This window comes from Mustelus asterias, chromosome X (assembly GCF_964213995.1).
Source record: "Mustelus asterias chromosome X, sMusAst1.hap1.1, whole genome shotgun sequence".
Taxonomy (NCBI): domain Eukaryota; kingdom Metazoa; phylum Chordata; class Chondrichthyes; order Carcharhiniformes; family Triakidae; genus Mustelus; species Mustelus asterias.
The window spans coordinates 12,321,088-12,334,393 of record NC_135834.1 but is presented as its reverse complement, the minus strand read 5'-3'; the positions used below and the strand labels follow the sequence as shown (position 1 = coordinate 12,334,393).

Below are 13,306 nucleotides of genomic sequence, written 5' to 3'. Positions count from 1 at the left end.
ACGGTGGGGAAATGTCAACAGAGTTGAACAGGTTATTCATAAAGCAATTAAATGACAGGTACTGTATCCTTTCCCTTATTTACAAAAGCAGCTAATTCTGTGTACATCATCGTTATCTGTAATTAAAAGCTGCTCTCCTGCAAAGCTAAATATAATTAAAAGCTGACTTCAGCTGCATCTGGTTGCTTGACAATAAATGAGCCGTACCAGCCCCCGTCATTTTCCTGTCACTCTGGATTGACTGTTTCTATTGGGTTTTAAGCTTAAATGCTGTAGGGCTGATTTTAGGGCGGGCAGCTGAAATGGCTGCAGCAGCTTACAACCAATCTGGTTGGTTACAAGTACGTGTAAGCTGCTCCTTTCGATTGGCGAGAGGGATGCCTGCGGATCCTTCCTTCAGTGCGCAGTTTGGGCTATAACGACGTCTTGAGGGCCCAACTGCAATTTTAACCTGCAGTCAAAGACGGGGAGCCATTTTATGTTCACCACTAGGCCAAATGATCCAGGGACTGAAGAGCCCAGAAAGGGAATGTTTTCCCTTTCTTCAGAGACAGAGAGACTGGAGAAGCTGAGATTCTTCTCCTTGCAGCAAAGAAGGTTAAGGGGAGATTTAATAGAGGCATTCAAAATCATGAGGGACTTTGATAGAGAAATAAGCAGAAACTGTTTTTAGTTGCAAAAGGGTTCATAACTGGAGGGCACAAATTTAAGGTGATTGCTAAAGAGGTAAGATGAGGAGTTTTTTTATGCAATGAGCTGTTCTGATTTGGAATGTGTTGATGTACAGATTCAATCGTAACAATAATAAGGGAATTGGACAAATTCTTGAAGGAGAAAAATTTACAGGGCTATGGGGAAAGAGCAGGAAAGTGGGATTGACTGAAGAGAGACAGCACGTTGGACCAAATGGCTTCCTTTTGTGCTGGTTTGTTCTATGAAATGTAAAAATGCCCGGCCCAGCCAGTTACCCCAACCTCTGGACGAATGAACCCATTCCAGGCACTGAGGGTTAAAAAGCAATCGCCTGCAGTGAATCTCAGTTCAGTACAAAATGTCAACTGTCTCATTTATCAGTGTCCTGCATTGAACAATCACACTCACTGCTGGGGCTTCAACAAAATGACTCTGCTTCCAGATCAAGCTGATAATCCTGGTGGCTGGGGCCGGGCTCCAATTGTCTCCCTACTGAAAGGAGGTGAAACATTGTGTATGTTCCTGCCTTTCATTTGATCAGCAAACGCCCAAGCGCACCTTGGACTGCAAAATGGAAAGGTAAAGGGGAGAGCAGGCTCTTTTCAGCCAGTGGCTGCTGAGGAGGGTGTCAGCTTCAGAAAGCTGATGATCACATGGTAACAGAATGTAAATAAATCGGAAAGTAAGCCTTTTGTTGGGCCCATGGGGCGAGATATTTGTACAACCTGTTGTTTGTCCAGGCCTCCATACTGTTCCCAGGAAATTTCCAATTACCTATTCAAAATTTCTCAAGATTTGAATACATAGTGTGTAAATCTGTGGTGTGTGAATGTCCTACGATTAGCAACGGCAAGTCTCCCACTGGCACAGATTCTCTACTGTGTGTCTACTGTTGATGTACACTGACTTTAACGTGTTTGTGTGCTACAGCATTTTATCCTTGTTAGTTCATTGCTCTTTTCAAATGTGCGAGCTCAGGGATCAGCAACCTTTATTTAACCTGAAGAGCCTTTTTACAACAAAAATTGTCGAAAATAAAAATTGAGAGCCACAAGACAAAAAATTGGCATTTCTAAACCAAAGACATGCCAAATTGCCAAATGTCTCTGGTAGAATGCATAATTTGCATATAATTAATAAAATATATGTATTGCATTTATGTCAATAGAAAAAAATATGAATTTAAAAATATGAAATTAAAATAGGCTTAACTCTGAAATTATCTTTTTTTTTGCCTTTTTTAAACTATAATTTTGTCAGTAAAGTCTGCTTTAAAACAAGCTTTAACTTGCAATATGTTGGATTAAGACTTCTTTCAGCTGTTGGTTTTCATGGTAAAAATAGCTTCCAGCAGCACATTCAGAATAATTTATTGTCTCAATTATATTAGATACAATAATGGTCACAACCATAAAACCTGTCCCTCTAACCAAAAGGTATCATCTATAGCCATAGCTATACCTCTCCATCAGCTTTATTTAGAGCGTGTTTTTTTTTGTTAAAATAATCATTTGGAACCGTAAAATGCAGCTTAATGATTGGTCCTTTATCTCTACAATAAAAGCACACTCTTACTTCTCCTGACTTAATATTTTTAGGCTTTTTTCATGTTAATGTGATCCAACTGAATAAGGTTGGGAGCTGTGAATGAGATGCTAAAGACCCCTGAGCTAATTTTTTAAGTATGGCATGAAGCTTATGCAGGTCAATGTTTTACTGGATTTTCAATAATTTGTGTTACAATTAACACACAACTCTAAATAGGGATCAATGACTGTGTGGAAACCTTAAATAATTAAGAGTAAAAGCAACGCGCCGTCCTCGTGCATTGCAATACAAACCAGTTGATATGTTGTTTATGCATCTGTCTGCATTGTTCTTTATATATTATCTATCTGTTTTCTATACATGCATACACATGAATTAGGAGTAGGCCATTCAACCCCTCAAGCCTGCTCCACCATTCAATAAGATCATGGCTGATCTGATTTCTCCACATTCCAACCTACCCCGATGACCTTTTACCCCCCTTACTTACCAAGGATCTATCGAGCTCTACCTTAAAAATATTCAAAGACTCTGCTTCCACTGCCTTTTGAGGAAGAGTTCCAAAGACTCATGATCCTCTGAGAGAAAAAAATTATCCCAAGTAGGCGACCCCTTATTTTTAAACAGTGACCCCCTAGGTATAGATTCTCCCACAAGAGGAAACATCCTCTCCACATCCACCCTGTCAATACCCTTCAGGATCTTAAAGGTTTTAATCAAGTCGCCTCTTACTTTTCTAACAGCAGATACAAGTCTAGCCTGTCCAACCTTTCCTCATGAGACAACCCGCCCATTCCAGATATGAGTCTGGTAAGCCTTCTCTGAACTGTTTCCAATGCATTTACATCCTTTCTTAAATAAGGAGACCAATACTGTACACAGTATTTGAGATGTGGTCTCACCACTGCCTTGATGAGCTATCTATTATTGTTGTCTCTGTCCTCTATATACATACAGTAATGCATACAAAAGGCATAACTTAGTCAAAAAGATGCATCATTATAAAGTGCTATTCCTTGTTTAATTTCTGTTCCAGTAAAACAAGTAGCAAACACGGATAGAAGAAACCCTTTTGAGGTTGGGGTATTTTAAGGTGTGACGCTGCAGTGTCCCTGTCAGGGAGTTGTGCTCCCCTCTGGACAAGTCAGTGATAGAGCTGCACTATATGCTAGATCTTGGAATTATCTCGGAAAGAGCACTCCTAAATTAATACGAATTCAGTCCTTTTTGTATTTACTAATTTTGCTCCGCAATATTCAGGATGAGAACTTTACAGAGAAGTTTTTTTTAAAATATGAGGAAAGAAGTAGAATGCTCTCCTTGATGCATAGTGCAGCTCTGCAAGGTGAGAGCTTAAAGATCCTGCAAAAAGCGCTTAATAAGAATGGATCCAGGATTGAGGAACTTCAGTTATGTGGAGAAGCTGACGCTGTTCTCCTTGGAGAAGAGAAGGTTGAGAGGAGATTTAATCGAGGTGTTCAAAGCCATGAGGGGTCTGGACAGAGTAGAGAGAGGAAAAATTGTTCCCTTTGATAGAAGGGTCAAGTACCCATTTTGGGTGATTGGCAAAAGAAGCAATAGCAACATGAGGAAAAACATTTTACCCAGCCAGTGGAAAAGTATTCCCAACTCCCATTCCTTTTCCATTGGGAATTTGGGGGGAATGGGTCAGTGAAATAGGCACGTGACATTTCTGTCACGTCAGGCTGGATGGGTGCCCAGAATCCACTCGATGTACATTCCTTCAGGAAAAGAGCTAGTTTTGTTAATGCGTCAGTTAATAACTTTCCTGTTTCCGATTTCCCACAGCCAAGAAAGGGGACTGGAACAGTAAAGAATATTGAGCATTTGGTGAGTAAAAGACATGATCGGCAGGGAGAGGTATGTACGTGCATGAGTATGTACATTAAACACTGTGACGACGGCATGTGCCCACATGCTTATGTTAAATATCAAGGGCTGGAGGCTATTATCCTTTCAGGTAATAAGATTCCTCCACAGTGTAAGTGTTCTGGCTATATTTAAATTAAAATGTAAATATACTTAGACAGTTGGGATAGTGCAGCTAAAATTTTTGGCAGATGTGGAATTGTTGTTTCCTGACACATTTTTTTGGAATTGGAACCCCTCTTTACCCCCCTTGTTCTTCTTTCTATTCATTTATTTTCCTTTTAATGTTTCATGTTTCTGGTCTTGGCAGTTTCCTGACGTTTTTCTTCCCCTCCCCTTCTGTTTGCTTCTCTCTCATTCCCACAGCTTAAGCAGTGTCGAGTGATGCTTCCTTGATGAAAAGCACCAATTGGCAGCTCTTTCAAGACTCACTTTCACAAGGGTTATGTTTTGCTCTGTGTGGTTCTCAAAAGCTGCTGCCGACACAGTCTGACAACGATGCTCCTCTGCAAGATGCTTGGATTGTTCAGAAACCCTCACAGTTTTTGAGCTACTGGTCAAGCAGACACCTCTGAACCTATGCCAGCGAACACTTGGCATTTCTCCGGTGCAGGGAGTTAAATAAGTGCCTCAATTTTAGATGAAGGAGTCTTGCGTGCAAGAGGAACACTGCTCCGTGCTGGAGGCACGATGTGGTTTGCAGGAAACTAAAAGCATTGAAGTCACACTGGGCCTTTGTAACTCAAGATGAGGTCTGTCTCCATCTGTATCGTTCCCTAAAGCTTTTTCCCTGTATCGGTGCAAATCTCTCTCTCTGATTGTGGGCCTTTATCATTTCTCTTTCTCTGTCTCATGGTTTAGTCTCATTCTGATGTGTCTGCATCAGTTGGTCTGCGTGGTTTTCGCTCACATGTGCTGCGTAGAGAGAATTGTTTCACACCCCTTTTTGTCTTGCTTCCATGGCTTGTGTGGCTTTTGCTACCAAATAAACCTGTTGGACTTTAACCTGGTGTTGTTAAACTTCTTACACGATTTCAAAGCAGAGCAGGGGGTGTTTCTCACACCCCTTCAACCGCCTCTGTCCTGGGCCAATATTTATCCCTCAACTAATGCCCCAATAAAATGACTTGGCCACTCTCTCATTGCTCTGTGTAGGATCCTGCTGTGCATAAACGGGATGCAGTGTTACAAGGGCAGCAGCACTGCACAATGTATGTCATTGGCTGTAATATGCTTTAGGGGCATCCTGAGGCTGCGATAGGCGCCACAGATATGTCTTTCCTTCTGTCTCTCTGGGAAGAACTCTCAAGTTGTTAGTGAAGCTTTTTTACAATCAACTTGCATAACAAGTATATTAGTTGTTGCAAACTTTCCCTGGAAGTGAGTCCAAGTCAGCTGATGACGATGTTCCCTTGATAAGGGCAACTTTACCACAGCTTCCAGCCCATGCAGTTGTGATAAACATTATGAAATGTGAAAGGATTAAGGAAACCCTTTCAAAGACCCTGACTGCCCACAGTAGGAGGATGTTTTCCACATTCATTGGGTCTCAATATTATCCCTTTTTTTCCCTCATTATGTCTAGGGGTCCACAAAATCTTTGAAAAGTGCACACCAAAGGAGCACGCTACCAAGGTAAAAATACTCAATTTACAATGCATTAATTTTAAAAGTAGATAATTGAGACAAATGAATAGTTTTGGTAAAGTTCTGGGTGCAATGTGTTCTGGGCCACTGCTCACTCAATCTTCAAGTACTCCTCATCCAGATAGTAATAAATAGAATTAACACTGCTCATGGAAAAAATATTGGGGGGTTTTGTACTAAAACTGGGCTGACCGAATAGACTGTGTTCACTTCGGTTTGTGGTAAATAGATATTGAGCTACTTGTCCACAGTTTTTATGTTAATGCTTTTAGGTTGTTTAATATTCTAACATTGAATAAGAAAGGGACAGATAACTGGAATTATTATAGACTTAGATTGAACTGGCCGCCATTAGCAAGTGACACCCACAGTCTGGTTGACATTTACTCCTGTTAAGGAGGTATCTTTAAATTCACTTGTTCAGTCAATAAGAACAAGAAATAAGATCAGGGAATTACTTTATGAACCCACCATATGAATGTCCTAGAAGCAATAGTTAAGCTTATTTTTTAGGTGGCATTACCTTCTAGACTTGTTCTTAAGATATGGGCAATGCTGCAAAGGTCACACTAATTGTCCTGAGGTGGAGGTGAGCCTTCGTTTTGACCAGTTAGCATGCAAGCACCTTTTAAAGAACACCAAGAGTCCAATACGTAGGGCTGACTGAGCCTCTCCAAGGGCGGGAATGAAGGCAGACGGGATCCCCCAAAAATACCAGCACCAGTCAGCTTGTCAGCCTCGTGACACTGCGTCCCTGGCCATTTTGGGTGAGGCGTGTTTGTGGTCTGTGAAGGTGATTAGGCCTTGAGAACCTTGGGGGTGGCTCTCCCATCCCGCCGTGCTAATTTTTTAGCGTGGCGGGCCAGGAGAATTGCATGTCGGCTGATTCCGGGGATTCGCGCATGTGTTCCCGACGCGCGCGCATCTCCCAGTGCTGGATACCTGACGCAGTCAGGATCACGCTGGAAACTGAAACAGAAACTGGCAAGAATGTGATTATCAGGCCCAGGACTGAAGTCTCCAGGCCTGATAGCATCCCCCACCCCGCCAGTGCAATTTCATTCCGGCGGGGTTCAGACTAGCTCCCCACTTTCGGGAACTAGTGGCCCAACCCCGCTGGAGTGAAGGGGGGGGGTAATCAGGGCCCCCCAGGGGTTTGGGCGGCGGGGGGGTGGTGTCCCCTGGCCATGGGCACCCTGGCGGTGCCAGCCTGTGCCCCTGGCACTGCCCAAGGGGTACCTTGGCATGTCCCACTGGCGTGGGGTGGGGCCGAGGGGGCGATCGGTGGGGGTCCCCCTGCCACTCTGCATTGGGATCAGTCAGGGTTGGAGGGAGGGAGGTCAGCGATCGGGGCAAGCTGTGGGGTGGGAGGGGTGCTGTTGGGGAGGTCTGCCTTGCCGGCGGGGGGGGGGGGCACTGCTGGGCAGGGGGGCTGGAGATTGGGGCAGTCCTGGATGAGGGGAAGGAGGGGCTGGCCTGAGAACACTCGTGGGGGCCGCGATCAGGCCATGGGGGCCGCGATCAGGCCATGGGGGTGGTTGGAGAGGCAGCAGTGCGAGGGTCCCTGGCTGGCCAGCGATGAAGCTGGCCAGCAAACTGCAGGCTGACAGTTCGGGGCCACTGCGCATGCACAGAGGCCCGGAACTGTCCGACTCTGGCATGGATAGGCCCTGCCCCTGCACAACACAAATTAACTATCTGGAGGAGGGCACTGAGTAACAGGACGGAGTGATGTGAGGGGAACCGGGGGAAGGGGGCTGTGGCAGTGCTCCAGATAGGCCTACAGGCCCTCGCCACTGATGAAGATACTGCCAAAGGTCACCCTGTAGAGGGGCTTTCCCCCCACCACCAGCCGTGGTGGCTGGGCTGCTTTTCATAACTTACTCATTAAAAATTTTCAACAATAGGGGGCAGCTTTTTATTGAAGCACCCTCTCAGCTACTTACCTTGTACTGCAGCTGGATGCTTCTCTGAAACTGGGAGGCCTCTGATGGACTCTCCAGCTTTTAGAGCCTGCCCACTACCCTTAATTGTCAGGAAATCTGTCTCTAAATAAGGGTTCATCTATGTGAAAATCTTGACTTTAATCAGTTTCTCTGCCGCACATCCTTCCCCAAAAAGGTGGGTTTCTGAACCGAAATCAAACCTGACTCCTGTCTCCTACCTCCATGGTGAAAAAGTGAGAGACTGAAGTCATGTGCAGTTGAACTCGACAGCCTCCTTTCCCAGTATTGCATCAGTGAGTGGGGTTTTCATTGGTCTTAAAGAGCTAGTGGATTAAATCGGGGACTGATTGGAACTCACGACCTTTGAGTTATCAGTATCTATATAACTACTACACTATTCTTCAAACACATGGCCAGTGTTGCCCCTGATGTGAGATTGTGATCCTGGCTTGCCATCATGTTTTCGAGCAGGAGTTTCAGTGTGGACCACGTCATGGAGCGGAACTATGACTTTGACCTGACGTACATCACAGAGCGGATTATTTCGGTCTTCTTCCCTCCTGTGCTTGAGGAGCAGCGATATCGCAGCAATCTGAAGGAGGTGTCCCAGATGCTGAAATCCAAACATGGAGAGAGTTACTTGGTAAGTTGTGCTTTTCAGAGCTTGAACACAAGCTATAATGCACCTTGGGGCAGTCAGTGGAACTGATGAGTAGCAAGTTACTCCCTAGGGTTACGTTTTGGACTATTGTTCCAGGTATATAAATATGGTTATAAAACTAGACGATTACATGGGATTTACGATACAGAAATAGGTCATTCAGCCCAACCAGTCGATACTGGTGTTTCTGCTCCACTTGAGCCTCCTCCTGTCTTTTTTCATCTAAATCTACCATCACAACTCTCTATTCCCTTCTCCCTCATATTCTTGTCTATGTTCCTCTTAAATACAACTGTACTATTCACTTCAACCACTCCCTGTGGTAGAGGGTTCCACAGTCTCACCACTCTCTGGATGAAGAAGTTTCTCCTGAATTCCCGATTTGATTTCTTGGTGACTATTGGATATTGATGGTCTCTAATTATGCTCTTCCCCATAAGAACCATAGAATCTCTACGGTGCAGAAGGAGGCCATTTGGCCCATCAAGTCTGCACCAACTCTCCAAAAGAGCATCATACCCAGGCCCACCTCCTGCCCTATCCCCGTAACCCCGCACATTTACCATGGCCAATCCACCTAACCGCACATCTTTGGACTGTGGGAGGAAACTGGAGCACCTGGAGAAAACCCACGCAGACACGGGGAGAACATGCAAACTCCACACAGACAGTCAGTCACCCAAGACCAGAATCGAACCTGGTCCCTGATGCTGTGAGGCAGCAGTGCTAACCACTGTGCCACCATTCCACTCCCTTTGCCACCGTTCTGCCCATAGGAAGAGGAAACATTCTCTCTGTATTCATGCCATTAAAACCTTTCAGAATTTTAAAGACCTCTACTCAGTCTTCCCTTTTCAAGAGAAAAGAGACCCAGTTTGTCACTCCTTTCCTGATTGAATGTGTAAATCTACACATTTCTGGGATCATCCTTGTAGATCTTCTCTGCACCCTCTCCTGTGTCTCTGGATCCGTTTTATATGGCGTCCAGAACTGCACTCAAAGTGTGGAGCACATTTTAAGACTGTTAAGTGGTGCCACAATGGTTCAGTGTGACACTGAGTTCCACAGACCAGGAAAGTCATCATATCCTCCACAGTCTGTGGTGTGTCAGCCTGACTGACTGCAAAGGGCTCCACAATAGACATTGTCCTCCCTTCTGCTCAACTCATTTTTTGTCAGGGAGGGTGAAATCAGACCTTGAGGCGAATGGCTTTCTGATGATTTCAACAACAGCAACAACCTGCTTACATAGCACCTTCAACATGATGAAACATCCCAAGAGCATTATAAAACAAAGTTTGACGCCAAGTTACATCAGGTGATATTAAGTCAGATGAGCAAGAGCTTGGTCAAAGAGGTGTCTTAAAGGAGGAAAGCAGGGAGAGAATTCCAGGGCTTGGGGCCCAGGCAGCTGAAGGCACAGCTGCCAATGGTGGAGTGATTAAAATCGGGATTGCACTAGAGGCCAGAATTAGAGGAGCGCAGATATCTCGGAGGTTTGTGAGGCTGGAGGAAATTACAGAGATCGGGAGGGGCTGGGGACCTGGAGGGATTTGAAAACAAGGTTGAGAATTTTAAAGTCAGGATGTTACTTTACTGGGAGCCAGCATTGGTCAGCAAGCACAGGGGGTGATAGGGGAACAGGACTTGGGCAAGTTAAGAAACGGGGCAGCAGAGCTTTGGATGACCTCAAGGGTAGAATGTAGGAGAGCAGCCTGGAGTGAGTTGGAATAGTTGAATCTAGAGATAACGAAGCAATGGATGAGGGTTTCAGCAGGGGTGAGCTGAGACAAGGGGGTGAGGTGGGGTGATGTTCCGGAGGTGGAAATAGGTGGTTTTAATTCTGCTGAACAATGTGCTCAGTGAGTGCGAAGAAGCTAAGTGCCACCTTATGCATTGCATGATCAAATAGCCCACAGTGTGGACTGACTTAGGTGAGACATTGCAGAATTTCTGGTGCCTGCATAGCTGTACAGATCCCAGTGCGAATGCGGGAGAAGAGAAAGCTAAGAGCGGGACCGACAATAAAGACAATATTTTTCTCAATCCTTCCTGGTAATCCCACTAGTCTTTGGTGGTCTCAGAGGTTTAGTCCTGCTGACAGTTCAATGGAATTATGATTAACATCTTCTCCCCTCTATCCATTTTTATTGACTTTTGAGGTGATGTTTTTGTTTGAACAGTGACGCCAATTACATCATCTTCACTTGGAGGCAGCAGTGCGATGGAGCTGAATTAACAGAAATCAGCAGCCTATATAGAGAACCAGTCATTAACCCTGGCCTTCTACAATGCTGAGTTTAACTTGGCTTCCTCACAGCTGCCCTACTGATGTGACTGGCAGCAACTGAAGCCAAATAGTCCATTAAAAAAAAACTTTCAGAAAAATAGTAAAAAAAAGGTGTGAAAGTTCATCAAAATCTGAGTTGTTTTCAAAGAGGCCTGTTGCTCCTGTTCCAAATTTTTCAAAACTGCATTGCCATGTTTGGTCACCTTTATCCTGCTTTTAAGTTTACTGTCACACTGCGCCTCGATCTTAACTTGTCTCTGGCGCTGCAACCAACCTTTCCTATCAGTTAAATAACATTCAGCCAAGGTTACTTTTGAGTTTGTAATTGGGCAATAATATCCAGAAAGGGTACACTTGTCTGAAACTCCTCTCCCTTAAAAGATGCCAATCAGTTTCACATAAAGACCAATACTGGGTGAGGAAACTTTGTTTAAGCACTTTTTAATATGTTGTCACTGGGTTCACACTATCTGATTTCAGCTGCTTTCTTTGCATTTATAATAAACCGATTGAAAGTTGTTGGTGAATCAGGTAGATTGCTCTACAGGGAGGCAGCATGGACCAGATAGACTGAATGGCCTGATTCTGTGCCATAATGACTTGTTGTTGTGGGAAATTTCCCATATGTGGTGCCTGAAGATGAGCAACAACAGGAGAAAATCTCGCGGCGGGGTTGGAGAGCGGGTGACGAAAGCGACTGGTTCATGCGTTAAAAACGATGGTAAAGGCTTTCCGTTCCTGTCTGATGATTTCCTATTGGGTCTGCCCATCGGGCAGCAATTGGCAGCCTCGCGAGGGCAGGGGCAAAAACTGCCAGCCCGACACATTTTCTACATTGTCTGATGGGGAGTTGCGATTTAAAGTTGACTCACAACTGTAGACGCCTTCACTCGAGTGCTCCCTTAGTTCACATAAAAATGTGCCATTATCCCTGGCATATCCAGGGTAATGGGGACAGTTACAATGACTCTTGATTACTGATGGGCACTTTTCACCACCACTTGTTGCTGTACAAATCCACCCTCTACTTGATCAATCTACAATAACCTCTTTCCTTTTATAGCTTTTCAATCTATCGGAAAAGAGACAAGACATTAGCAGACTCAACCCGAAGGTAGGTTGACCTGAATTCTCATTTTGTTTTTCAGACATTTGGGCTGGAATTCTCTGGTCTAGCACGCCTCGCTACTGCTGCCAGCAAGAACGGAGAATTTGGTGCTCAGCCAAAACTCCATTCCCAACAGTGGGACCGGATAATCCCAGCCATGAGTGAGATCAGAGAATTCCAGCCTTGGTGTTTGAAAGTAACTTCAAACTTAGACCCAGTGTGGGGATTTAAACTGACCCTCCCATCACCAGCACCACGGTGTTCTGCAGTTAGTCTCAATCAGAGCTCTGAGGACAGGTTGTGAATGGGTTGTGCTCCTTTTGACAATCCATGGCTTGTGGATCAGTTTGAAAGTGGAGCAAATTGGAACTTCAAACCTTTCCAATTTAAAACTGAAAGTGTGTGGGGCTTCCATAGGTGCTTCCCTCGGAGGGAGTGCAAGAGAGGTTAACTAGACTGGTTTTTGGGATAAGGGAATTATCCTTTGAGGAGAGATTGAGTAGCCTAGGCCAATATTATCTGAGTTTAGAAGAATGAGAGGTGAACTCATTGAAACACAAAATTCAGAAGGGCTTGACAGGGTGGACACTGAGAAAGATTTTCCCTTATCCTTGAATCATAGTTTCTAGATAAGGAGTTGAGGAGAAGTTTCTTCACTCAAAGGGTTGTGAATCTTTGGAATTCTCTAGACAAGAGCTATCATCAGGTGGTCACACCAGGGCCACGGGAGGAGGCCAAGTGGGTGACAGCCAGGAAGGGTAAAACACGGGTGATTGAGAGCACCTCGGTGGAAGTGCCCCTACATAACAAGTACTCCTGTCTGACTACTGTTGGGGGGGACAGCCCATCTGGGGGAAGCAGCAGTGGCCGTGTCTCCGGGGTGGAGTCCGGCCCTGTAACTCAGAGGGCTAAGGAAAGGAGGAGGAAGGCGGTATTAATCGGGGACTCGACAGTCGGGGACGGACAGGCGATTTTGCGGAGGCAGGCGGGAGTCTCGCATGGTGGTCTGCCTCCCTGGGGCTGGGATCCAGGATGTCGCTGGGCGAGTCCCAGAAATCCTGAGGTGGGAGGGAGAGGAGCCGGAGGTAGCGGTACATATTGGTACCGCTGATGTGGGTAAGAAGGGGGAAGGGAACATGAAAAAAGAGTATAGGGAATTAGGGAGACAGCTGAGAAGGAGGAAAGCAAAGGTAGTAATCTTGGGATTGCTGCCTGTGCCACGGGAAGGTGAGGAAAGGAATGGAGTGAGGTGGAGGATGAATGTGTGGCTGAGGGAATGGTGCAGGGGGCAGGGATTCAGGTTCCTGGACCATTGGGACCTCTTTAGGGGCAGGTGTGACCTGTATACTAAAAACGGGTGGCACTTGAATCCCAGGGGGACCAATATCCTGGCAGGAAGGTTGGCTGGGGAGAGTTTAAACTAGATAGGTTGGGGGGAGGGGATCAAAACGACGTGACTGAGAGTGAGGAAGGTAGCTCGCAAACAGAGAAGGGTTATAGGCAGTGCAAGAGGGCAGGTGGAC

At 45.4% G+C, this 13,306-nt stretch overlaps 1 protein-coding gene across 1 annotated transcript in view; it reads left to right on the top strand.

The window, feature by feature from the left end:
• Positions 1–13,306, top strand: part of LOC144481848 (tensin-2-like) — a 159,115-nt gene that overhangs the window by 93,382 nt on the left and 52,427 nt on the right. Inside the window, exons 5-8 of the mRNA XM_078200999.1 lie at positions 4,051–4,092; positions 5,717–5,766; positions 8,196–8,367; positions 11,739–11,789. Of these exons, the coding sequence (XP_078057125.1) occupies positions 4,051–4,092; positions 5,717–5,766; positions 8,196–8,367; positions 11,739–11,789 (315 nt within the window). The remainder of the gene's footprint in view (positions 1–4,050; positions 4,093–5,716; positions 5,767–8,195; positions 8,368–11,738; positions 11,790–13,306) is intronic.